At 45.7% G+C, this 25,871-nt stretch overlaps 10 protein-coding genes across 10 annotated transcripts; 5 read left to right on the forward strand and 5 right to left on the reverse strand.

Annotated features, from left to right (window-relative positions):
• Window positions 1-197: 197 nt before the first annotated feature.
• On the reverse strand, window positions 198-2,865 carry IL334_005445 (uncharacterized protein; the record flags this gene model as incomplete). Its single annotated transcript, XM_062937158.1, has 7 exons — window positions 198-374; window positions 427-595; window positions 646-741; window positions 792-961; window positions 1,015-2,040; window positions 2,083-2,399; window positions 2,451-2,865. 7 exons carry the CDS (start codon window positions 2,863-2,865, stop codon window positions 198-200), a joined length of 2,370 nt encoding a protein of 789 aa, XP_062793209.1.
• Window positions 2,866-3,605: 740 nt separating this feature from the next.
• IL334_005446 (GTP-binding protein rhoA) lies at window positions 3,606-4,663 on the reverse strand (the record flags this gene model as incomplete). The annotated part of the gene is made up of 8 exons (XM_062937159.1): window positions 3,606-3,656; window positions 3,701-3,946; window positions 4,029-4,122; window positions 4,180-4,190; window positions 4,267-4,359; window positions 4,410-4,443; window positions 4,500-4,527; window positions 4,627-4,663. The coding sequence occupies 8 exons, from the start codon at window positions 4,661-4,663 to the stop codon at window positions 3,606-3,608; spliced, it is 594 nt and encodes a 197-aa protein (XP_062793210.1).
• A 572-nt stretch (window positions 4,664-5,235) lies between these two features.
• IL334_005447 (uncharacterized protein) lies at window positions 5,236-6,260 on the forward strand (the record flags this gene model as incomplete). Its single annotated transcript, XM_062937160.1, has 9 exons — window positions 5,236-5,253; window positions 5,311-5,355; window positions 5,407-5,451; window positions 5,507-5,581; window positions 5,632-5,737; window positions 5,805-5,820; window positions 5,880-6,006; window positions 6,066-6,174; window positions 6,235-6,260. 9 exons carry the CDS (start codon window positions 5,236-5,238, stop codon window positions 6,258-6,260), a joined length of 567 nt encoding a protein of 188 aa, XP_062793211.1.
• Window positions 6,261-6,480: 220 nt separating this feature from the next.
• IL334_005448 (uncharacterized protein) lies at window positions 6,481-8,705 on the reverse strand (the record flags this gene model as incomplete). The annotated part of the gene is made up of 12 exons (XM_062937161.1): window positions 6,481-6,546; window positions 6,615-6,641; window positions 6,773-6,882; window positions 7,000-7,123; window positions 7,189-7,493; window positions 7,548-7,677; window positions 7,862-8,006; window positions 8,069-8,199; window positions 8,266-8,333; window positions 8,391-8,550; window positions 8,609-8,634; window positions 8,693-8,705. 12 exons carry the CDS (start codon window positions 8,703-8,705, stop codon window positions 6,481-6,483), a joined length of 1,305 nt encoding a protein of 434 aa, XP_062793212.1.
• Window positions 8,706-11,861: 3,156 nt separating this feature from the next.
• IL334_005449 (uncharacterized protein) lies at window positions 11,862-13,812 on the forward strand (the record flags this gene model as incomplete). Its single annotated transcript, XM_062937162.1, has 5 exons — window positions 11,862-11,879; window positions 11,992-12,072; window positions 12,560-13,474; window positions 13,530-13,701; window positions 13,766-13,812. The coding sequence occupies 5 exons, from the start codon at window positions 11,862-11,864 to the stop codon at window positions 13,810-13,812; spliced, it is 1,233 nt and encodes a 410-aa protein (XP_062793213.1).
• A 702-nt stretch (window positions 13,813-14,514) lies between these two features.
• IL334_005450 (uncharacterized protein) lies at window positions 14,515-16,950 on the forward strand (the record flags this gene model as incomplete). Its single annotated transcript, XM_062937163.1, has 9 exons — window positions 14,515-15,107; window positions 15,175-15,247; window positions 15,310-15,422; window positions 15,483-15,649; window positions 15,709-15,786; window positions 15,836-15,947; window positions 15,998-16,064; window positions 16,120-16,670; window positions 16,728-16,950. 9 exons carry the CDS (start codon window positions 14,515-14,517, stop codon window positions 16,948-16,950), a joined length of 1,977 nt encoding a protein of 658 aa, XP_062793214.1.
• Window positions 16,951-17,268: 318 nt separating this feature from the next.
• IL334_005451 (uncharacterized protein) lies at window positions 17,269-19,001 on the reverse strand (the record flags this gene model as incomplete). The annotated part of the gene is made up of 9 exons (XM_062937164.1): window positions 17,269-17,310; window positions 17,369-17,427; window positions 17,528-17,880; window positions 17,939-18,067; window positions 18,123-18,186; window positions 18,237-18,500; window positions 18,583-18,772; window positions 18,832-18,863; window positions 18,926-19,001. 9 exons carry the CDS (start codon window positions 18,999-19,001, stop codon window positions 17,269-17,271), a joined length of 1,209 nt encoding a protein of 402 aa, XP_062793215.1.
• A 722-nt stretch (window positions 19,002-19,723) lies between these two features.
• On the forward strand, window positions 19,724-20,795 carry IL334_005452 (uncharacterized protein; the record flags this gene model as incomplete). Its single annotated transcript, XM_062937165.1, has 2 exons — window positions 19,724-19,849; window positions 19,896-20,795. 2 exons carry the CDS (start codon window positions 19,724-19,726, stop codon window positions 20,793-20,795), a joined length of 1,026 nt encoding a protein of 341 aa, XP_062793216.1.
• An 83-nt stretch (window positions 20,796-20,878) lies between these two features.
• IL334_005453 (uncharacterized protein) lies at window positions 20,879-22,610 on the forward strand (the record flags this gene model as incomplete). The annotated part of the gene is made up of 3 exons (XM_062937166.1): window positions 20,879-22,006; window positions 22,094-22,174; window positions 22,227-22,610. 3 exons carry the CDS (start codon window positions 20,879-20,881, stop codon window positions 22,608-22,610), a joined length of 1,593 nt encoding a protein of 530 aa, XP_062793217.1.
• Window positions 22,611-22,827: 217 nt separating this feature from the next.
• Window positions 22,828-25,649, reverse strand: IL334_005454 (uncharacterized protein; the record flags this gene model as incomplete). The annotated part of the gene is made up of 9 exons (XM_062937167.1): window positions 22,828-22,941; window positions 23,003-23,089; window positions 23,164-23,310; window positions 23,376-23,519; window positions 23,570-23,659; window positions 23,712-24,148; window positions 24,596-25,114; window positions 25,171-25,386; window positions 25,442-25,649. 9 exons carry the CDS (start codon window positions 25,647-25,649, stop codon window positions 22,828-22,830), a joined length of 1,962 nt encoding a protein of 653 aa, XP_062793218.1.
• Window positions 25,650-25,871: the final 222 nt, after the last annotated feature.

The raw sequence follows: 25,871 nt of genomic DNA on the forward strand, positions 1-25,871 counted from the left end.
CACTGCGTATACATGCATCTAACAATATCAAGAAGCACAAACGTATTTACATTTTGGGGTAGATCCTGCAATCACTACCGAGCAAACAATTACGTCTCCTTTTCGTCCTTTCTCTTCATCGTATGTATTATGGTAGTTTCATTATGTTATGTTCTTTCAATGGAATAAATATCGTATTGGGTCTTCACTGGTGACGTTTATCGGAATCGTGATGGAATGGGCGGTACAGGTGGCACGGCTGGATGCGGAGGCATGACCATTGGCATGGAAGGCATTGGTTGTTGGGTCATCATGGGTGATGGCATATACTGATTTGGCCCATTTGGATTAGAGCCTGGTGGTTGTCCTTGAAGCGTTCGGTTGGCAGAGAGTCGCTAGATAATGCTGATCAGCATGAGAGTCGTTATCTCACTAGCAAACACTTACTTCATAATAAGCGAAATCTTGCAGCAAGCTAGTCTTTGATTTGGATTGATGCTCCAAAAAGATTTGAAGGACTTCACATCCGGCTTCATAGGGCAGCTCCTGAGTATCACGGGAGTTGGTGATAGGCTTGTTTTCGGGTGTATTGGTAAGGCGAATGTGCCTCAGTGCTCTGCAGGTCGGGTCAGTATGATATCTTCTCGTCTGTACCGTCACACTTACTGAGAAGGTACATCCCGGACAAAGATCCACTTGACTTTGAAAATTCCCTTCCATTTGTCTTGAGCCCAGACTGTGGAACTTTGTGTCTCGTCAACGCTAAAAATAAGTGTCAATTACGATGCCACTTGCGTCTTGAGATTACTCACGCAGTCAACATCTGCGCAACACCGCAGAAATGTCTTGATCCGTTGACGGAGAAGAAGAGATATATCGGCCCGCTTTCGTTAGACTCGCGGAATGCATTGTCTAACCGCTTGTTGCCGAGGACAGTCGATGACCAGATCTCGTGTTTGAGTGACTTTTGAACGTCTTCCTCCTGCAAAGTAGATTATGTCAGTCCCGCTCTTGAAGCAAATTGTGGTGACTCACAGTGTACGACTTGATAACAAAAAATCTAGCGTTGACAGGTCTACAATTGTATGTCGCCGGGTTTAAACCTTTCTGTCTCGCTAATTCGATGACGTCTCGATCTTGGTTGCTCATATGTGGCGTCTGGATCATAGCGGTGTTGGGTGGTGATGGGTAAGCGGGACTAAAGGGCGCGCCAAGATAAGGGGGTTGTTGGAATGGCTGCATGCCCTTCATATTTATGAGATGCTGTTGTTGGAGATAACTGGCTTGCTGCATGAGCTGATTCTGATCTTGCCATCCTCCTCTCGGGTACTGCTGATACGGTTGAGGGGTGTATGCTTGTTGCCGATACATAATGTCTCGATCCTGCCAAGGAGCACTTCCAGGTCCAGCAGATCTGGGAGCGATGTGAGGGGTGTGATCACCTCCGACGAGACTGGTGACCCAACTTGGTTCTTCCGTAGAGTGGGCCAGAACCGGAAGGGACGGACCTGCTGTAGCAGGTTGAGGGTGACGAAGCACATCGGTTTCTAACATCAACCTTCTGTCTCCATTGAAACCGGTACTTTCCACGCCCATCATTTTCCTTCCAAGATTCATGGCATCAAAAGCGTCTTGGAGCTGTTGCGAGGCAGCTCGGTTCCATCCATCGTCTTGACCATTGGGAATCCCGGGTGACCAGACGCTTGGGACGATTGGACTGATAGGTGGATGTTCACCACCATTGGCTTGGGTTAAAGTCATTCGCTTCTTTATCTCTTCTCGTTGTTCCAGATTAAGGACCGCTGGACTTCGCTCCAAACGGTCGCGCACACGACTTGAAGAGCCGTATCCTTGTGTTAGACTCTGATGACGCTTCAGGTCGGCTCCCGGGTTATTATCAGGCTGTAGGTTTTGATTATCCGGGAGGGGAAGTTGGAAGGGAGGTAGAGCTGCTGTTGAAGAGACGGGCGGTGGTGTGGGAGGAGTGAATGGGTTGCGAGGAGTGTTTGTCTGTGAAGGTGGAGACAATGCATGAATGGCATGTCGCGAGGTCTGGTTGTGCTTGGTTAGCAAAGTGAACTTGTTTCAAAAAAATGTGCTCACCTCGCCTGACCCTTTCAAGCTAGTGCTCCGTCCTAAAGCCCCGTTGTCGGTATGCTTTGCCTGTGCTCGCAAGCTTTGGGTTCGAGAAACGTTGGCGCCGACGTTGACATTCTCCTCATCTGGCTGGAGAGGAGGAAGAGAGACTCGATTGAACATTGCAAGAGATGATAGTGAATGCGATGGTGCGTGAGCGGGTGGGGATTGAGCGGGAGGTTCATGGTCATGGGCCGCCACGGAGATCCTTCTAGGAGGTCGTGGTGGGGGTCCCATGTTGGTAGAAACTTTCGGAACCTCTGGAGCATTCTGGATCGACGTGACTGGATTGATAGCTAGAAGGTGAGCGCTGTTCTGAAGGAGAAACCACTAACCTCTTCTCGAAGGCAAAGAGCTTTGTCTGCTCAAGCCTTTACCCCAATTGGACGTCTCCATACCACTTGGTCCTTCCTCTACTTCGCCAAGTACATCTTGAGTTCTGACTTCCCTTCCGCTGCTTTTCCTGATGAGACCCCCTTCAGGTGCTCCCGAAGATAGACTGCCGCTTCGGAATCTACCGGCACCAGATCTCAACCTAGAACCATGGAACGCTGATGATGCTGCAGGGTTGGTGGAGATAGACGATGATGGCTGGTGTCTTGTGCTAGATACGGTGTTGTGTCTTCGTAGCAGAGATTCACTGTCAGGCGCTGGAGGGCCGTTGGAGTGCTGTGCCGGCGTGGAACTTCCGAACGAGTTGGCTGATGGTCCTCGAGGTTGTCGTATCGGCGCGACTGGTGCTGACGCCATGATATGCGTTAGTGTGGATAAGAGCTACACAGGTGACGATAGATTAATGTATTATGGAGATGGCGACAGGCTGACGTTACAGTAATGGAGTAGATGTGAGTCAGATCAGGAAGAATAAAGGATCAAAGAGAGAACCAGAAACAAGTTGCGGGATATGAGAGCGGTCCTGTGCGTTTGAGTTCGAATCTGAGCTGCTTTGACACGGACAATGAATGTTATAAAGTGTACAAATGCGGATACGCAGACTATGTTGAATAGATGAAGATGATGTCCCAGATGACAGAAAAATGATGAACAAGAACAAAAGACTGAGTTTGAAGTGTAGATAGAGAACACGAAACGAATAGAAGCGATTAAGGATGAAAGTTCAATCCCATGAAATTCAAGCAAAACACGTCATTTTCTCGTCCTTTAAAAGCACCTCTCCGCTGTTTCTCACGCTAACGACATTTCCTATGTATTTCCTTTAACACGGTATCCTTCAGCTTTGAGGATTATTTTTGCATCGTCTCAATAGTGATGCAGATGCAATTGTCATTAGCACGGGAGAACATGTCACGCAGCATTCATCATCAAGAGCCTCATCATATCACATAACAGAATTGAATAAAAAAAATGGCGAGAGAGCACGCGTATAAAATGATCCATACTAAAGTGGGAGGGAAAGGAGGGGAGGTATAGAGTCACCTATACAGGTGAACACAAGACTGATAAGGAAAAATTACAACTCGAATCTAGACCTAAAGCACTACACAACCTTTGCCTTTCTTGGATCGTCCTGATTTTTTGCTCTAAAAAAGTTATCAGTTCCCCGTGCCAACCCGCAAATACTCACCATTAAAGCATGTCTGGTTGCAGTTTGAAATACCTCTCGGACACCTTCGCCGGTCTTAGCACTACACTCGACGTAACCTTGAGCACCGATCTTTTGCGCGACAGCCAAACCTTCAGCTCTGGAAACGGGTCTTTGATTCATTCGGGCGAGATCTTGAGTGGTCTTTGGGTCATCTCGGAGATCCTTCTTGCACGCGACGAGGATGATTGGGAGACCTTGGCAGAAATGAAGGACCTCGGAGATCCACTATAAAGAAGTCAGCGAGTATCTCACATCCGACTTGCTCGACGTGGAACGAGGGAGAAAAGGTAAATTTCGTATGACCCACCTTTTCTTGCACGTTGTCAAGAGAGTCGGGGGAGTCGATGGCGAAACAGATGAGGATTACATGAGAATCAGGATATGAGAGGGGTCGAAGTCGGCTGTGAAGTGATCAGAATTAGGTATTATCGACCACGTTGTTACAAAGACAGACTTACTCGTAGTCTTCCTGTGTGTTCAAATGTCAGAGCGTCAATGATGTGTTTGACTCTATTGCCACTCGATTCCAGTATAATGTCACTTACCTGACCAGCAGTATCCCAAAGAGCTAGTTCAACCTTCTTGCCGTCTACTTCAACATCTGCTACATAGTTTTCAAAGACGGTGGGAACGTAAACCTGCATATCGATATCAGTATATATGACACAACGTTGAACCGTGAACGGACCTCTGGGAACATGCCCTTGCTGAAGACGATGAGGCTGACAAAGGCATGAGTTAGCAACGATCTTCGCTCTTTTATGACCAGCACACTTACAGACATGTTTTACCACAAGCACCATCACCTACATGAATCAAGCTGAGTCAGTACTCTGACACTTGACATGCGATTTTGTGACGACCCTTTGTCTGGGAACTGGGAGAGATGATCATTCGTTACTAACCGACGATGACCAACTTCCGCCTGATCTCTCCTGACATTATGTTTCTGATTGACTGGTGAAGTGGTTAGGAGAAGATAGCAATGAAGGACGCGATGGGATATGCAATGTGATGAAGATGCAAAGGTTGATGATTGAAGATGTGCGAAATGAACAGTTGAAGTATCTTCCTTGCTATCTTTGTATTTGTGAACGAGGCTTGTCCCTTTATCCCAGTGTCGTACGGGTAGTGCAAGTTGATCATGCGGCATATAACCTAACAAAAATCATAATAACATAATAAACTATTAACTTAATAACAAATATACGATAATATGAGAAGATACGAGTTAGTTGTAATGAGCGGCGTTTCAATCAGTGTGGCAGCTGCATAGCATTTTCCTCAGCTTTCCATTTGATTTTGCCACGTGGGAGATCAACGTCGCGTTTGATCTCTCTTTTTGTACTTTTTATACCCGGTAGATCCCAATTCAAAAGTCCATCATAACTTGCTTGCTTACTTGACTGCCGCACAGCTTCGTCCCCTTCTGATCTCACTTCATTCCTTTCACAATCATACCTGAGATCGCTTGATTACACTCTGATCCGACAAAAACGCATTCACCCTTCAGCATGTCACATCCTAAAGAGGTACGTATAGTGTCGTACAGAAACGGTTCACATCGCTCACCTCGTCATGACGCTCAGACCACCGAGGACGAACTCGCTCCAACTGAAACCCAAGGATACAAGGTTGGTAGAGAACAAGTGTAGCTTGCGGACACTGCTGATTCACAACTACAGGTCGGTCAAAGCAAGACTGTAGCCGAGCTCGCTGCTCTTGATCAGGTATGTAGTCGATTTAACCCTGTCACTAATACCTCGGCTGATGATTTGCGTACAGGAAGACGAATCGCTCCAGAGATGGAAGGCATCTCTTGGCTTAGGAGCCAATGCTAATGCAGGAGGCTCCAAGAGAGTACGTCGTTTCAGATTAGAAGTAACTTGCATTGATTTGCAAGTCAATAGGTCATTCTCAAAACCCTCTTCCTTAGCTCTCCGACCCTTCCTACAACCATCAGCATCGATCTCACTCAGCCTGCCGCTGATCTTGCAAAATTAAAGGCTAAGCCTTGTAAGTCAAAGCATTGACCGATCAAGCTAATCATTAGTGACCATCAAGGAGGGTATTGATTATTCAGTCGGTATCACCTTCACGTGAGTACCGTTTTCAGTATTCTGACATGACACCGCTGACATGGATGAACGACTCGAAGCGTCGAGAACGAAATCGTATCTGGCTTGAAGTACCTCCAAGTCGTAAAGAGAGCCGGTATAAATGTGGACAAGACAGAGGCTATGCTTGGATCTTATGGTCCCCAAGACCCTGCATACACCAAAGTCGTACGTCTAGACGGTGATATCGTTTCTGACTGCCCACTCTGACAATCGATCCTTCCTAGTTCGCTTCGGAAGAATCGCCCTCTGGTATGCTCGCTCGTTCGGGTAACTATACTGTGCGCTCAAGAGTAATCGACGATGATAAGCATGTCTGGCTCGACTTTGAGTGGAGTGAGTTTTCTCTTCGTCAAGTATGACATTGCAGTTATGACTAATCTTTGCCATCTTTAGCCTTTAAACTTGCCAAGGAGTGGTAGATGTGACGACTGTGAACTGAAAATGACCCTTCTTGATATTTTATTGTATATACCATGCATTGTTTCCAGTCGTTATACACGGAAGGGCATGTCACGTATCTACATCACTCTTTATCTTCACCATGCGTATGATACCAAAGGGCGAAATCTCGTACTTGGGCATATATATATGTATCATTACTGTATTTACAAAAGTTTATCACGTATGGGTGGTACAACATCAGAGTGGTATTACTCCAGTCGCATTGGCGTCACTGATAGTTCGAAGCACATAGTCGTCTCCATTCTACAGATGATATTTCGTGCTTGTGTCAGCATTTTGTTGCAGCTTGGATTGTATCGATGATGACTTACTTGACAAATATACCTGCACCATGGCAGCTGGGGATTTCAGACATTAGCTCACATTCCGATGTGACGATGGGGTAAAAGCCCACTTACAGCCTGCGAAGGAGAAAGATCAGCTGCTAGTAATTAATGGGATCGTATGGGAAACGGCGCCAAAAGCTCACCTGATATCCCGATTTTTCCACAATCTTGAGGTATCTTACCTGTATACCGGATACAGTGAAGTACGGAATCTCGAATTTGACGGATATTGGTGCACGCTTATCCAGTTCCTCTACGTGACTCGGAACATAAATTGGCAGAGGCAAAGGAAGTCAAGGTGTTTTCTCAGTGGTCAGTGAGCAATCCTCAAAATGTAAAATACCTATGATGAAGGAATGACTGTACTCACCATTACGAACACTGGGTAAACCGAAATGTGCTCTCATCAAATAATCTCTTCCACCACCAAGCTGCTTGATCTTCCATACAAACGCTGATTTCTCAGGAGCATATACTACTGATCCCACAGATGCCTATAACAAATCAAACGTCAAAACAGAGCGCGAGGGATTGCAACTTAAGAAGGAATTCGGCTTACTCTGAATTTCGGACTATCCGCATCATCCGGCACGGGAACGTAGATTTCAACGTTGTTAGCCGTACTCTTGCGCTTGAATTGACCTTTGACTTTAACTACGTATTCGACTCTTGATCCTCTGTGACTTTCAACTTTGGCTTCCACGAATACTAATGGTTTGACGGATGTTGACAGGCGGTATGACATGAGTTCGAATTCTCCGTCTGGAGGGATGAAGGAGATCGTTCTATCATTCTCGAATCGAGATAGTCGTACACACTGATGGAATTTGACATCTTCCATTTCTACTGCTTTACCTCGCGCAGCTATCGCGATGGGTAGTTAGTAACAGTATGAAATCTGGTTTGAATGTTACTCACCTCTTCCCGTCGACTCAAACATCACTTTGTCATTTAGTCCTAATCTCAGTTCAGGCATACCAGACAAGTAGCATTTCAGCTTGACGGCACCAAGGATCTCTGACCGAACGACATTGCCGGAGGCGTTGACCTGCAACGTAACGAGAGTCAGAGAACCGCATATATCCATGAGCACATCAGCAGGCTAAGCGTTTCCCGCGATCTCGCTTTCCTCCCTCTTTGGCATTTTCTTTTGACTTTTGTCCCTTGTCCTTGAATTGGATCATTTTACCTTTTGCTCTGCAAGTGAAAGAGGGGAGTACCGGATGGCTTACCAATAGGTTCACACTCTCCACCACATCCAAAAATACTTCATTCTTCCTATATCTTATTCCCTCACTTCGCCAAGAGACAGCGTTAGTGACAGCCATAGGAGGTCTGGCTTGAACCTCAAGTTTATGTGATTCTTGCGTTATGTATCTAAAGGCATGACCGTCATTTCAGTATCGATCCTCAACATCGTGAGTCAGAACAACACTTACTCTTGCAATATCTTACTCTCAGTAGTTTGAGGGAAACCAAAATCCATCACTTCATCCAATAATTCATATATGATCACGAAATTATCCCGAATAGATTCTTCTTCCAGCTCTTTGAAGTATTCCTTCAGGACCTATGTTTTTCATCTCGCATCAGTGTGTATTCAAGAGAGAGGGGCAGCGAGCGATTCAAGACTTACACCACACAATCTATGTAAGAAGAAGATGGTTTCTGCTGCGTTGGAATTACGTTTTGAAAGAGCGAGGACTTATCTAGCATGGTTAATATATCATATCAAGGCGGAAAGTACAAGGAAGAACTCACAGTAGAGATTGTTATGCCTTATATGCATGTAGTTTATACCTTCATCCGAAAAGCAAGGTGTTACTTGGACATTGTCCTCTTCCATGTCTAATACAAGGGGCAAGAATCGCTCGATACAGGAAGGGGAAACATCGTCTCGATATGACCGTTGAATGAGGGACTGTGAGATATTCAGCAATGAGCGTCATTCGCGTTGAAATCACACTGATCAGACTTACCTTGCCCTTGACGTCCAATATGGCGACTGCGCGCAATCAAGTATCAATCATGTGATCAGCGAATAAGATAGGGGTGAGACGTACCTAGACTGGCCATATTCAACCAATGTTTTGTCTATGATGGGTGAGAAGAACTAAACAGTATAGATGAAAGAGACAACAAAGCAAAGATAAATCAGTTGCGAACGTTAAAAGTACTGCTAGCAGTAAATAGTCAGGTAGTCAGGGAGGTGATTAGGAATTAATGGTAAAATATCCGTATCAATAGTTTAAAATAGTTGTAAATCGCTTGTAATGTAATTTGTAATCATTTGGGACTGAAGGAGGTTACTTGTAATATAACTTGTAACGAACCTTCATGAACTATTTGTTAGACAAACTAAGATTTCGTAATGAGCTTTATAGATACTCTGCAGATAGAAATGCGATCTTCAACTCACTCTGGGTCAGTCACGTTACTAATGATCTATACACAAGATTGCATGACATGAAATTGAGAGGACTACATAGTTTTAATAAATATACTAGAATTTTGTCTCTTCGCCCGGGACATATGGAAACTTCGAACTGAGTCACTTGTCAACATACAGACATGCAGAAAACAACTTATGAGATAGTCAAAATTCTGACACGAACCTTTGATTATCTTTGACTAGGACCGATTACAATGCTGAGTAGCAGAACATCTCGGCTAGCCCAACGAAGGCGTGCCATGATATGCCGAATACAACCCACTATCATCACTTACATTTCGCCTTTTCCTATCGTTATATGGCTTCGGATATTCCATATTTTACTCTCTGAAAGTTCGAGCTCTAACTTTATCCTTTTCGCGATGTTGTGCTAACCATACTGGGTCTAGTTTCCTGAGTTATAATTGTCTCCTCCTTGTAGCTTTGCGGTCTTCTTCACGCTGTGAAATTGGTCTTCATCTTCACTAACCGTCGACTCCCAGCAGCCCTCGATGGCGCACGGATGGATCCAATGGGTAATCGTACTTTGAGTTCCTGATACGGTTTTTCGGTAAAAGGATTTCTTAAATTTCCTGGTTGGTACTGATGATGAGGGAGCTTGATGAGATGCTAAAACTGTCTTCATCCCAGGGTGGAGATACCTAACAAAATCCGTGTATAAGTCGTTTACGATGCAGTTTTTGATTGTACTTCGAAATAGTGCGTACCGTTAATCAACCATCATGAGGTTGTGGCGAGCGAATTAATTGAGGATAGGATCAAATCTTTTCTCCTCCGCCATGATGTGTTGAGCTAAAAGAAGTGCCGCGAAAATTAGGTTCCAACCTCTTCTGTTCGTGATCACATAGTAAGTTTGACCGGTGCGGCAAGGACAACATAACCAGAAATCATGAAAACGCCCTCCCAGGAAGAGGAAAGGAAATCGAAACGACCGATTGACTGTTACAGCACAATCCGGTCGTTTCGTCCCTCAACTCGCTAGGCCATCTCAAACAGAGAAAGACAATAATGTGTCAGTGAGTAGGACCAAAAAAGAATATTATGTTGTGAGTGAAATATGGTATATACACAAAGATCGTCGATGAGTGAAAGTTTTACTTCAGTCAAGATATGATGCCTGAGTGAAGGTCTGGCAGATTGCTGAAGGTATGTTAAGTGAGTGAAGGTAAAAGTAACATGTTGGAGGTGTGCCAGACGATTGGGGTACGAGGCCTGATTGAAGGTAGTAGATGACTATACAGTATGATGAAGAGAGAAGGGCAAGATGGACGAGAGGCCATAAAAAACATTGGAATGAATAACAGAAGACGGGGGGGGGGGTGACGACTTGAGATCAATAGAAACAGGAAAGAACAGTATTTGAAGAGAAGTAAAGAGTGATAATGATGACGTGACATCACAACAAGAAATCTACATGGTAGACAGTATTCTATTCAAGAGTACTGTACAGGAAGCAGAAGAAGTAGATTTACAGGTGAGAGGAACAAAGGTTAGAAGACAGATATGTCAGAAGTAACATCATAGGCAACAAGCAGAAGAGAAGCAGAAGAAGCAGAAGAAGCAGAAGAACGAGCAGAAGAACGAGCAAGAAGAAGTCGAAGAAGTAAAGCGAAAGGCGGAAAGAATACACCAATATAAGATTGTCTCTCAACCAAGAAGGTGGACGAGAAGAAGTCACAGCTGGACTCACTGCTCAAGGCGGAAGTGTATACACAGTAGAACCTCATAGACTGAACGTCTGTTTCGTGATGTGACGTTAACGTAGACGATAAATCTTTCTGTTGAACCGTCGTTATCGTAAAACTGGTCATTTTGTGAGAAGATGAGAGAAGAGAAAGAAAGAAGAAATCGATGAAAATACGTGAGTGATGGATGCGTTCATATACCACTTGTCAATTGCAATGGGGGACCGAGTCAACGATCAAAATATGACAAGGAGGTCAGTGAGCTGATTCACACACAACTCTGATTATTACCACCTTGAGTATTTTCTGCATTCGTAAGAAGATGAATTGAACTCCTACGTAAACAAGCTCAGCTTCGAAGATGAGGAAGTCAATTATGAAGAATATATAAGAGGGTTGAAATCCGTACCATCTACTGAAATAAAGTCTCAAAAGATAGCTTGCCACACACAATGATTTGTTCCCGAAAGTCCTGAACGAATGGAGATCTTTCGCTTTTAATCTCCTATCACAATATCATAATCAAGATATCAATCATTTGCGACGTAATCTCATATAGCGATGAGAAAGCTGACGAAGGGTGGAGACCACTTGTCTGTAGAACGAAGGCGATTATGTTTTCCGAACGATATCCGACGCCAAATCCTCTTCACTTATCGCGCCTCTCTAGCTCTTATATGTTTCTTATATGTGTTTACGCTTCTCACGTTGTTTCCATACCCTCTTATGCATATGATATCCTTGGCATATCGTGGATAAAGCCTCAAGAGATAGAGAAGATGGGGATGCCACACACAAGCTGTCGCATAGGTCTTACAGTGCCACGCGAATTAGCGCCAATAATCCCGATATGCCGGCGGCTCATAGATCTATTCCACATACGGGATCAAATTCAATCTTTTTAAGTTCATGCAAGAGGAACGCGTTATTCGCTTTCCGGAAAAGGTCGCAATCAAATGCACCACCGTACACCATGCACCACTGAACATCGCCTCAACTTCTATCTTTTCTTCTCTCTTTCTTCGCTCTTTCATCCACAACCTCACACACTCCTTAACCCCCCCTCTCCCCTTCCACTCTTTACAAACAAACAAAATGTCTGGTCAACAAGAAGTGAGTAAACGCACGGTGACAACTAGTCTCATATCTCATCATCGGTTCGACACCCTCTCACGCGCTCCACTGCTTCGGTGGAATGGAAACTGATAAGGAGATCGTCAAATAGGAGACTATCACCCAGGTCGGTACCGAACGATTCGGTTTCGACTCTCGAGTTGAAGTTGATGTCTTGAGGAGCTTATACCTTGTAAGTAACTGATTCCTAGTCAACGTACAAATCGTTCTTCTCCAAATGTTCTTCTCGCCCTTGTCGCACCTACATCTACCCCGTATTTGGCCATAAACGCTACGTAAAGCACCATCCCCACACCTCTGTTATATTTCCTTGCCTCAATGATTACATTTGGTGCTGCCTAAAGCCAGATCTTCCCAACATGTTTTTGTACGAGAGTCGCGTCTGTTTTTGGTCTTCTTGACGCGTGTTACGCGTTACTACTACCCTTTGCCTTTGTCTGTGACATTTTGCCGTCAATGACTCTTGCTGTTCGCGATTGGTTCTCGCTTGCGATGACTACCTTCTCCGTTCACTGGTGACAACCTTACCATCCGCATTCGTTTCGTGGACTATTTGTATCGCGATCGATCTGAGCTCAGCTGCCCATCATTTCGCTTTGACGCTTCAGATGAACCATAGAAGATCCAACGCTGACCAATCATTACTTACTTCCTCTTAGACCCCCGCTTTCCTCAAAGAAGGTGACAAAGTACAAGATATTGCCGGTGTTGGTCACAAGGAGTACGGATCCGAGTCTGTCTACTTCAAGGAAACCGATTCCATCCAATACACCACCGTCGCCAAATTCCCTCCCGTTAAGAACCTTCCCAATACCGAGCGAAAGCGAATCCTCGTTACTGGTGGTGCCGGTTTCGTCGGTTCCCACTTGGTCGACCGTCTCATGCTCCTCGGTCATGAGGTCACTGTCCTCGACAACTTCTTCACCGGTAGCAGGACTACCGTCTCCCACTGGGTTGGTCACCCCAATTTCGAGATGGTTCGACACGATGTAGTCAACCCTTTCCTGATCGAAGTTGACCAAATCTACCATCTCGCCTGTCCCGCTTCTCCTCCTCACTACCAATATAACGCTGTCAAGACCATCAAGACATCCTTCATGGGTACCCTTAACATGCTCGGTCTCGCCAAGCGAACCAAAGCTCGATTCCTCATCACCTCTACTTCCGAGGTCTACGGTGACCCCGAGGAGCACCCTCAAAGAGAGGAATACTGGGGTCATGTCAACTGTATCGGTCCCCGAGCCTGTTACGATGAGGGTAAGCGAGTGGCTGAAACCCTTACCTACGGTTATCAAAGACAAGATGGCGTCGACGTCCGAGTTGCCCGAATCTTCAATACTTTCGGTCCACGAATGAACCCTTACGACGGTCGAGTCGTTTCCAACTTTATCATCCAAGCTCTCAAGGGTCAAGACATGACCGTTTATGGTGATGGTCAACAAACCCGATCCTTCCAATACGTTCACGATTTGATCGACGGTCTGATTCTTCTCATGAACGGTGATGAGACTCGACCAACCAACATTGGTAGTTCCCACGAGTTTACCATCATGGAGTTCGCCGAAGCTGTCCGAGTATGTGTCGTCTTTTCTTCAGCACGGATTTGAACGCTGACATATATGATTTCAGGACATCGTTGAAAAACTTCAAAAGGAAGAAGGTGTTGCCAACCCCAAGAGAGTCGGCATCATTCACAAGGAGATGCCCGTCGACGATCCCCAAAGACGACGAGCTGACACCGCTCGAGCCAAGGAATCTCTTCAATGGCAACCCAGATGGTCCGTTAGACAAGGTGTTGAAGGTAAGTTCTAATATTTGCCGCTTTTTATCTGCTTCCGATCTGACGCTGTTTTTCCGGATCGCAGAGATGGCCAGATATTACCTCAAACAGATCAAAGAAGGAAAGCTCTAAATCCATCATTTCTGGTCCTTAGATAGATGCTGCTCGTGAACTTCTTGACTTTTTGGAACTTTTAGCCCTTTTTGGAGAAAATTATCGTATATATACACATTCATTGAGATCTGGGATATGCCGCCAAGCCATACTTAGGTAATACTATTCATGTATAGATTTGCATGTGTAAACTTGGTCGGATTGACTGTGATTTCAAGCGCGCTCTGTCTCACAGTACATCTGAAGTAGCTGTTGATGCGGGGATGGGATGGAAGGGAATTGTGAAGAAAAGCCATATCCCGCCAGCACATGTCGTTTATCGCGAGTCATTGGGGGCAACGGATGGCAAGGTTGCCTCTCTATCCCACTGTGGTCCGTTATCACAAACTCCTTGACGCTCTCTCATTGCAGGGCGATATAGCAGGAAGAAGTCAAGAAAGAGGAGGACAAGGCGAGCAGAAGAAGGGAGGAATAGACGTTTGTGCCACATTCGTCATCAAAGTATATATATAGATAACCATGAGCCACGTTGTTTTGTTTTGGTGTCGCGCGTAATCAACAAAAGAGGAACTGGAGTAACATGTAGTGCGACCTCTTCTAACGTTCATCTTCATCCAAGACAACCCTTGAACCTTCAATCCCCACAAGTATTCGTAACACCTTTCCACTACAGCCCTCGAAAATCTACAGTCTGCGAATTCTGGAATACAACATATAAAGATGGCATCTTCAGAGTCATCCCCAATCGATCCTCCCTTCGCTTCTTCTTCTTCTCAAGCTGCCGGACCTTCATCACCTAGATCTAAATCACCTCCAGCAGTGACCGTCGAAGACCCTGAAGATATGTTGCTCTTTGTTAACAAACCCTATCAGGTGACTCGTTCAACGGTCCAGTTACAATCGAGTCATGCGTTTGAAGCATTGTCCACACCCGCCCCTCCTCGTTCCGATCCCATCGCTCCCAATGCTCCGGCACACCCGCCCCCAGCTAAAGGTCTCCCTCTGTCCACTCCCTCCTCCTCGTTTACTCCTTCGGCATCCCGTCCATCTCAAGCAGACTTAGCGGAATTTGATCCTTACGCTACCCCCGTACCAAGCTCGAGCTCGTCGTCCGCTCCTGCCCCACCACTGGAGCCTTCGACTCCGGCAGCGAGCAATATTCGCCCAGGTGCCCCACCTACAGGAAGTACACCTACTCGATACAAGTCGGGATCTGAAGATAGCGTTCACTCAGAACCTGCTTTCAATTTTTCAGGCTTCTTGAAAGATTTGAGGTCAAGGCCAGCTGAACCCATCGCTAAATATCTTAAAAGGTCAGCTCATTCCATGTTTCCTTTGTTCCGTTGATGGATGATATAGCTAATACTGTGGTCTCAATAGCTTTTTATCAAACTTTGCCAAGAAGCCATTCACGGTCAACGAGCAAATTAAACTCATCCATGATTTCCTTGCTGTTAGTGATCTCGCTGGAGCGGAAAATGTCTGGTAGTATGAGCTGATATTTCAGTTTTATAGTTCATTTCTGAAAAGATGTCACAGACTGAACCGTGGAAGTCCCAATCACCCGCCGATTTTGAGAATGCCACGGAAGCAATGGAGAAGTTGGTAATGAACAGGTTATACAACTAGCAAGTACAAGCTAATTTACCTTTCATGATTCATATGACTAATCGTCTTACGATCCGCAGTACATTTACACCTCAATTGGTTCCTTCTCAACCTATCACGACCGATGACCTTGAACGAGATGCAGTATTTGCTCAAAGAGTGAGATTATTTGGCTGGGTCAGGGAGAAACATCTTGATGTACCAGAAGGAGAGGCTAGTCTTGGTTTCCTAGGTTTCGCCGAACAAGGTATGTGGAATAACCATATCAGTCGCGATAATAAGCTAAATTTCGAGGGTGATTGCTAGAACTCCTCAAAGTCAACCACTACAAAGCTCCTAGGGATAAGATCATCTGTATACTAAACTGCTGCAAGGTCATCTTCGGTAAGTCGATCCTACAGCTCATATACAGTTATACTGACCTGTATTTTAGGCTTGATGCGTAATGTGAACGGGCCAGATGGGGGCGGCGCAGATGCGTTTGTGCCTATCCTAATCTTTGTAGTCCTCAGATCTAATCCTGAAAATTTGCTGTCTAATATCGAGTGCGTTCTCCATGATCATTAGCCCTGGGTTTCCCTGACGTCTTGATTAGATACATCACGCGGTTCAGAAGCGCTTCCAAACTCTCAGGTGAAGCAGGTTATTATCTGTCCAGCTTGGTATATTTTCCAGTTTGCTATTCGCAGAGTTCAAGGCTGATTGATCGCCCAATAGAGCGGCGCGATCGCTTTCATAGAGACCATGGACGCTTCCAGTCTGAGTAACATCACTCAAGCTGAATTCGAGAAAAATGTAGAAGAGGCCATTCAGCAACTGCCACCTTCACCCTCCGCTTCAGTCACTCGAGCGTTACCTCCTACAGATATGTCACCATTCTCAACTGTCGCATCAGGCGAAGAAGCTGCTCGACCATTATCACTTCCTACCACCGTTCAAGCTCTGGACGGCACCAAGCGATTCTTCCAACGAACCAGTAATCTTGCTTCAGAAGCTGTAAGTAAACCTCTCAGTGCTATAGGCAAGATTTTGGAAACTATGCAAAGTCCGTCTGAGGATCGATCGGAGGATGGAAGCGCCAGCGGTAGTGGAGACGAAAGGTCACCTGAAAGAAATTCCAGACAGGGCAGCACCCCTGGTTCGAGAGACGTGTTCAGAATCAGGAGATCTGGTTTCGGTCGTGAGGAAACTCCAGAGACTCCTTCTAGGACTTTACAAGGTTTTGGATTGGGTGTGCCGGGCGATACATCAGCTCCAATCTCAAGAGCGTGAGTCGTTCCTCGATTATTTCTCTTTTGCCCAACACCGAACTGATGGTATAGCAGAGGAACACCCACACCTGGTGAAAACCCGTTACCAGATTTCTCTTCAATGCAACTTCAATCTACCATCGATATGTCTCAAGAGGTTTATGCTCAAACGCGTCGAGCGAATGTACAGACTTTACACCAAATGTTCCCTGCTTTAGATGAAGAAGTCGTCGAAGCAGTTCTGGAAAGTTGTGGTGAGGATTTAGGTGTAGCAATTGACAGATTGTTAGAAATGTAAATGAAACGAAGAGACGATCGAGCAAAGACTGAAAAAGGAGGTATTGAAGAAGTCGAAATGGCGTCAGAATAATTGCGATCACGAATAGAACTCCTTTCGGTGATATATTGTATATAACGATTCATTTTACGATCTTTTAACATGATAAATGCAAACGATTGCTCTTTGTGCGATTGATAATTGTTGTCAGATACTCATCCCAAGTTTTATGCATGAAGTTTCTTCCCCTATAAAACAAATTCTCACTGTATGTAGGGTGGTATGAACTTCTGAATGCTGTTGGAAAAATCTATATTTGTACCGGATTAAGAGGATCGTTTAAAGCAAAACTTCGTTAGCGGAGTTTCGGTTGAGAGATTTCTGCATAAAAGGTCAGTGAGTCAGCTTAACCACTAGTCAACGTCTGCCTAGAGCTTACGTTGGGAAGGACTATGCAACTTCGGACCAGAGTTTCAGGTGCCAATGTCACCTCGGTAGCTGAAAAGAAAGGCGTGTCGGTCAGCGTGGAATCTTCTTACGGGAATTTGCATTGGAACACCTGTTCAAGATTCGTCCGGACAAGGCAGTTTAAACTTACCTAAGATTGTGACACTGATTTGACCTTTCACGTCATGTTCAGGTTCAGGTTGACCATCGACTCGTGCCCAAGCGCCAATGTTACAATTTGCTCCTACTATAGAGTTGAGTACGCAGGAATGTTGCTCCAGTGTTGTACCCTCAAGAACAATAGCATCCTTCACTCTGACACCTGCTCCTACTGTGACACCAGGACCTATGGCTACGTTCGGTCCAATCTTAGCTGTCGGATCGATGTTGGCTGAAGAATCAATATAGACTGGTGAAATCACGTTGGAGGATGGTTTAGCAAGGAAATCAGGATTGGTTTTTTGTAATCGAGCAAGATATAGGGAGTTGGCAGTGACGGCGGAACTGCATGTACGTCATCAACTAGGGATCCTTGAAGCGATAACCGAGCTTATCGACTCACGCTGCAGTCTTGATTTGTCTCCAGAAATCCTTGCATTCGTACACATACATCTTCTTAGCAGCTGCAAGAGGTACGATAACATCTTGTTCTAATCGTAAGATTTCATCGGGTTTGACCAAAGGATCCTCACTAGAAAAACTGTCAGCTGAACGGCCAGAAATCAAGGTTGCGAAACGCGACTTACGCAGCACGAGCAGTCTTTTCATCCATAGCAATCTTGATCTCATCAAACAATGACTTGTCAAACACTAGTTCAACATCAGTTATGACTCGAAAAGTAGTGTAAAGTCATACATACAATAGACACCTCCATTGACAGTATTGGATATCCAACTGTCTGGCTTCTCCACGTAGTGTACCATGAGCTGATTCTCTGGTTCAGTTACGATACATCCGTATTTCTGCGCGGACTCCTTCTTCACATTTACACCCATAATCGTTCCCACACCTCGATGTTTGGAATGAAGCTCGAGTATCTCTTGGAATGGGAATGCAGAGCAGATATCAATGTTACAGATGAAGATATTTTGAGGAACAGGAGGTCGAAGGATGGAATCTCGGACTGAAGCCAGAATATGTAATCAGCTTGGACCGTCCGTGCTGCTAGCGATTGTGATAGCTTTGTTGGGGACCAACAGACTCACAGTGGTATAAGCCTCCAGCAGTACCCAGAGCTTTATACTCTCTCAGATAGCTGATGCCAATGTTGGGGAATTCTCGCTTGGCTTCTTTGATGAAAGAACTCATAACAGAGTCCTCATAGAACCCGATGATGATGACTTCCGTAAGACCGGGTACTTTGGCGAACGCAGCAAGAGGATGCCATATCATAGGCTAAAGTAAGCATGTCAGATAGGTGTCTGAGGTAGTAAGATATGACGAGACACGCTGACCTTTCCAGCTACTGGTATAAGAGGTTTAGGACCTATCATCCACATCATGTCAGCGCAAAACTGTAGAAACGAAATAGGAGTTGAAGTTACGAACAATCAAGCGAGAGTGGCCTCAAACGGGTACCTTTACTAGGACCACCTACTAACACGATTCCCTTCGTGACGGACATTGTAGCTGGGTTTGACTTATTGTGGAGATGTTGTTGATGGTGATCAGAATAGAAATGGGCGTGAAGACGAACGTGAATAGTCGGAAACAGGCTATGGATGAAAACGTAAATAATACGACAGTCGCTACTTTGGTGGCGTTTGGTGTATACATAACCAACTTTAAATATTTACACTAAATAACTGAACCCTGAACACGTTGATCGATTACAAAAATATTCCTAATGAGTCGTTCATCATGTTGTAATACGAATTACTAATTGACGGGGTTGCTTTCTCCTCTTTCAATTCATTTCCTCTCTCTCATTTTGTCATTGGTTTTACCCTGTCAAGAACCCTTTGTAACGGATCCCACAATAAACAACTAAGACCATAAGATCCCATATCATATCTCTCAACGTGCATGAGTTATAACCACAAAGATCCTTGCATATCCATACAAAGCGATCAAGGTCAGAACCTGAGAGTCGGAGTGAGTGAGAATCATTCTCCAATATGGTCGACTGCGTGGATCTCTCTCTTCATGTCTCCTCAAAAGTGATGACGCTGACGCCTTCCGTTTTCACGCCCATTCCCCTACCCATGATCAACTCCACAACAATGTCACAACAACAGTCCTAAAAGGCAACAACTCCCTCAATCTGATTGCGACTGCCTACCAATCCTTTCGGACGCTATCGCCTAGCATACATATTCCTCGGTCTTATCGGTATAGTAGAACGACATGGTGTTCACAGTACGAGCTGTGCACACCTTTGTGGCTGAACATAGCGATGAGTTGGAATTCTCCGCAGGAGAAGAAATAGTGATATTAGAAAAAGATGAGGCATTTGGAGATGGATGGTGGAGAGTAAGTCACTGATCTTCCATCACATGTGCTCATCATTTTGTGATAGGGACGCAACAGCAAAGGAGAAGAAGGCTTGTTCCCAGCTACATACATCACCGACGGCGCCTCGACACCTCAGCACGAACACATCGATCTTCCTGTGACGAAGGCCTCTCCTGAACCCTCGACAGTGGACACAAATGGGGATATTAAAATCAACAACGGTCACCTCGCTGCGCCGACGATTCCTATACCCGATGAATCACCAAGAGGTACGCATGACGCATCCGGTGGACTTCTCGATGGAGCTGTTGCAGCTGTTGAAACCACCGCGGTGACAGTTGGAAATGTTATGGGCAGAACAATCGGTGAAATCCAAGATGTCATAGAGTCCATCACAGCCAAACCTGAGAGTGATGATGAGGAAGAATTGGGAATAGGACAGAATGCTAGAGCCAAGTTAGCTGAGCAAGCTCGGTTGGCCAACGAACAACGAGAGAATAACCCTAATACCGATGGCAGTGTGTCAGGCTTGGTATATTCCGATGAGAGCGAGGATGAGGATGATGATGTTAGAAGGAGTCCTGGCATCAGAGGTATTACGTCACCCGCTCTCAACGGGTTCCATTCTAGTCCTATCGCACTCGACCAATCCACTTTCGCCAAAGCACCTTCACCTGTTGCCCCTCCTCTTATCTCCCGGTCGTCTAATCACTCATCTATCCGACTGGAACCCTCGACATCAGGAGGTACATTGGAGCCTCCTGCTCATATTCCTTCCACCCCGCCGTTCGAGAAACCCACCAACACCGCTCGTTCCTCAAATTCTGGATTCCCAAGCAAACCTCCTAATACTTGGACTGTAGATGATGTCGTCGTCTGGGCCCAAGCAAAGGGATTTGATGAATCAATATACGAGAAGTTCCAAGGTGAGTTCATCCTGGCCATGACCAAGCTGACAGCTTAGAACATGAAATCACCGGCGATCTTCTCCTTGAGCTTGATGCAAATCTGTTAAAGGAGCTTGACATACCCCAATTCGGCAAACGTATGCGAATTGCCGCTGCCATCTCCGAATTACGACGACCGTTGTCGATGGTGTCCGCAAACTCTCAACAGCTCTCTCCGTCCGGTCTGCCTGTCAGCATGCCAGGAAATGCTTCTATGCGCGGTATGAGTGCACCTCCTTCCGCCTTTGGTCAACCTTTCCCTTCCACGACTCCTCCTCTCACGACTCCTCCTGCTTCTGCTTCGACCAACGACGATATCCCCCACGGCGTCTGGACGCATTCAAGAAAAACCAGCAGTTCCGGTGTAGGGATGCATCCACCCATGGAAGCTATCAAGGAGAATCTTGCTCAAACTCCATCTACTACCAACCAGGCTAGTTCAACAGCTGCCAGCAGTCTGCCCGCTAGTCCGGTCACTCCGAGCTCCGCTGTAACCAAGCGAGAGTCAACTGGATCCATGGGCCACAAGCGGGGTAAGCCTAGCACCGACAACAAGGAACGATTGAGCTTCTTCGGTCGACCACGTAAACCCGCTCCCCCTAGTTCCGTCTCTCCCAGTTCAGAACAACATCGGACTTCCTCTCGTCTCGGTTTCCCAGCCTCCAACCGAGTTCACCAGATGCAACCTGCGACTCCCGAGGGGAATAGACGAATCTCTGGTACCGGCGCTGGAAACGCTGCCGCCCTTAAACAGATTGGTACTCCTGATCATTCGGGCTATTTGAAGAAAAAGGGCGACAGATATGGTAGTTGGAAGCAGAGATTCTTCGTTCTCAAAGGGTCCCATCTGTACTACATGAAGAGCGATGCGGAAGATAGAGTCAAAGGACATATCGAGCTGCAAGGTCAACGAGTCATTGTCGATGAAAATACAAATCCTGGATCATACGGATTCCGACTTACCGGAGGACCCAACGATAAAGCCCATTATTTCTCTTCTCCCGAACAGACAGTCATTCGAGAATGGATGAAAGCTTTGATGAAGGCTACCATCGCCCGTGATTACTCTGTTCCTGTAACTTCTTCTTGCAATATTCCTACTATCCCTTTGGCCGAAGCTCAAGCAATGGCACCTCGACCACCCAGTCCAGCCACTCGAGAGGCAACTCAGCGAGCGACAAGGAGAGAAAATCCTAATCAACTTACAGCGCATGACGCTAATATTTTGGTGAGTTGTTAAAGTAAAAGCTTCGACTGACAGTCGTAGATGAGTCTCGATACCACTTCTGGTGAACGACGAAGAGCAAGCCAACAGCTTGGCACTCCTTCTCCCGGAAGACCAAGCCGAGATACTCGACGTCCGTCTAGCAACTATAACGGGCAGCCTCGACCAGCTGTAGGTTCCCCTTCATCTTCTCACATGTTATCATAATTAATTTTAACAACAGGTCAACTCAGTTTATCAATCAGATGAAGGAAACAATAATCCCGAGCTCGTCAAATGGGTCAACTCTTTACTTCCTCAAGCTTATCCAAGAGCATCATCTATACCAAAATCGTTCGCTTCAGGAGAGGTTGTCTTCCTACTCGTCAAGCATCTATCAAGTATCGAACCTTCTCCGCCTGTACCTCCTCAAGCTTTCGCCCCCGATGCTTCTGGTCAACCGGGATTAGAAGGGTTATTTTCTATGATGGACATACTCATTGATGCGGGTATAGATACTGCTGGAGTCAGCATTAATGATGTAAGAAACGGAGACTCTGGACAGATCGTCAAACTGTTGACCAGTATCAGAAGCTGGAACGAAGAGAGGTCTGGTATGGCTCAATAGACCTGAACGAGATGCAATGGGAAGGATGGATGAAGGGTGGCTGGTTCTTTCTCGGTGCTGGAATTTATATATATACATACTATAAGTGATTTTCCTCATGAATATAATAACAAGATCTCCATTCGATTGTTCTGCTATAAGTCATACAGTGTGACTGTTAACGATGAGATCCGGACCAACATGCATTCTAAGAGGGGACAGATCATGCACAATCAGATCAAGCACTCCTTACGCCTGATTGATCTTTCCACTCCTGAAAGAAATCAATCATATCTTGAGTGATTCGTCTTCTAACTGTTTTCGCGGAATGTACGAGATGTGAATGTTTGACCTGCGAGTTGTGATTAGCGTTACACACGTTTTGCGTTTCACGAGTTCGATGCGGGACCTACATATGGAGCATTCAGATCTTCGTTCATAGCTGCTAAAGCTGCATCTTGGCATATAGAGGCTACTTCTGCACCTGAACAGCCTTCAGTCTGCACATTGAATACTTCGGTATCAGCGAGCAGCTCCATAAAGGTCTAGGTGAATGTGATCGGTAGCAACGTACGATATGTGCAAGCTCATCGGCGTCGACTCCCGGTTCGATAGCCATTGAAGCTAATCTGATGTTGAAAATGTCTTTCCTCGTTGCGAGGTCCGGAGCGCCAACGTAGAGGATCCTGTCAAGTCGACCTGGTCTCATAAGAGCGGAGTCCTGAACCACAGCAAGATTTCAGCGATCAGGATTTCCGATTTACTAGTGTGTACGATATGACTTACAAGAATATCTGGTCGATTAGTAGCCGCCACTACCGTGACACCTGACAGTTCCTCTATTCCGTCCATCTCATTGAGCAAGGAAGTGAGGACACCGGAGTGAGTATGATCATCTGAACGTGCTGAACCAAGAGCGTCAATCTCGTCCTGGAAATTCTGTCAGCGGATCTCTGCAGTGACAATACATATTGACATACGAAGAAGACGATTGAAGGAGACGCTGCTCTTGCTTTTCTGAAAATTTCCCTGACGGCTCTTTCGGATTCACCTACATATTTGTTGAGTAGCTACGAAATGTATGATCAGCTGATATGTTTCGAGAGCATCCAGAGAGCTCACCTCGGGGCCTTTGACGGCGATAAAGTTGAGCCCGCTCTCGGTGGCCAAAGCCTTAGCTGTCATGGTCTTACTACAACCTGGTGGACCATACAGGAGTACACCTCTTGGTGCTTCCACACCTAGACGAGTGAATGTATCTCGGTGAGTGAGCGGCCACTCGACGCACTCTCGAAGTTTTTGCTTGACTTCTTGTTGTCCACCTATATCTGACCATTTGACTGTGGGAGTTTCGACAAATACCTCTCTCATGGCTGACGGTCGAACGGTAGGGAGGATTGTGAGAACATCGAAGTTGGTCAAGGTCGGTTTACTGTCTGTTGATGGATTCGATACATGCCACCTTTGTATAGCGGCAGAAGCAGATTCTCGGATTAGCGATGACAAGTCCGCTCCAACGTAACCATGTGTACGAGCTGATAAAGAGGATATATCGTGTTCTGTGAGGGAATGAGGCATTTTCGAAAGCATTATTTCGATAATTTGACGTCGTCCATTTGCGTCAGGAATACCAATTTCGATCTCTCTATCGAATCTACCTGGTCTTCTTAAAGCTGGATCTATACTATTCGGTCTGTTCGTGGCGGCGACAACGAAGATTCTTTCTTCTCCTACGTCCTCTTGACTCATACCATCCATCAAAGTCAAAAGGGTCGCAACTACTCTTCTTTCCACTTCGCCTCCTTCTCCCCCATCTCTTCTAGGACATAAGGCGTCAACTTCATCCAAAACAACGATACACGGACTCCTCTTCTTGGCTTCCGTAAAGACCCCTCGAAGACGTTCTTCCGTTTCTCCGTGATAGGCCGAAGATAGTTCAGGACCATTGACAACGATACATGAGCATTGGGCGGAAGCAGCTACTGCTCTGGCAAGAGCTGTCTTACCTGTGCCAGGAGGTCCGTGTAGAAGTATACCCCTGGGGGGAGTAAGGCCGAACGAGGTGTAAAGGGCGGGATGAAGAAGTGGTAGATCAAGAAGCGATTTGATTTGTTCTATTTGAGGTTGCAGACCACCTATTAGAGCGTAGGCAGCCGTCGGAGGTTGTGAGGGTGTGAACAAGTTGATGTATGAAGGCATAGGACCGTCCGGCGTATTTGAAGATTGTTTAGTTATCCCCCCGTTTACCAAAGACTTCCCACTTTCTCCGGCAGGCTGAGGTTTTCGATTACCCTCGTCCTCATCTCCAACAACGATTTCAGTCTTCCAGGAAGCCTCGTACATCACTTTATCGCCATCTTTCGAACTGATTTTCAGTTTGTCCAGCTCATCTTCAATTGCTATCAATCCCTTCTTGAAGGGTTCTTTCGTTGCCGGATCAATCAAAAGTATTTCGAATTGACGAGAAGCCCTCTCCAAATCTCCAATCCTTATCCTCATACCGACCCGAAGGAAATTCATAGATGCTGTCGAATACATCAGCTCCGTTTCCTCCAAAATCTGCCGGGATATCGAGACTCACTTGTAATCTCTTTCAACGACGCCTTTAACCATTCCTTCTCTCTCGAAGTCTCTTCAGCTATTGGCGATTTCGATTTGGATCTAGCAGACCCTTCTGTTGACTCCTTAAGCTGAACTCTTTGCGCTTTACCATGGCAGTGAACGTCTGGTTTGAAGCGCAAAAGATCGACTTGAGTGCTGGACAAGTTGATAAGCTGGATAGAGGAAAGTACGATAGCTATAGCCAAGTAAGCTTGCCATCGACAAGTGACACGAAAGACTGTGAATCTTACCATCATCGTCTAATCCCACTCTAGGCCAAGATTGGACTGCTATAATTCCACTGTCTGATTTCAGTAAGACCCAATCTCCAGCAACGAGTTTGTGTGTTCGAAGTAAGTCCGGTGAAAGATATGCTCGACGTATGTCCCTTGTTCCTCCTGAAACACTCGGTCCAGCTTCATCAGCTACAGCTCTCAGCCGTGTGATTGGGGGTTCCATGGTCATCGTTCTCGCTGACGAGTTGTGCTATACAGTCTCACAGATTACTTTGTATTTCAAGTAGCGATAACAATGGCTTTTGCCAGGAATTTAAAATCAACAGCGCGGAAAAAGACAAACCTCCACTTGAGAGAGATATCAGGCTGACGCAACCAGATGATGGCAAGCTATTATCAGGCTCTCACCTTCTCGCTCTTATACCTGAACTCTTGCTTTCGTTTT

The sequence above is a fragment of the Kwoniella shivajii genome, chromosome 7 (genome assembly GCF_035658355.1).
Source record: "Kwoniella shivajii chromosome 7, complete sequence".
Taxonomy (NCBI): Eukaryota; Fungi; Basidiomycota; class Tremellomycetes; order Tremellales; family Cryptococcaceae; genus Kwoniella; species Kwoniella shivajii.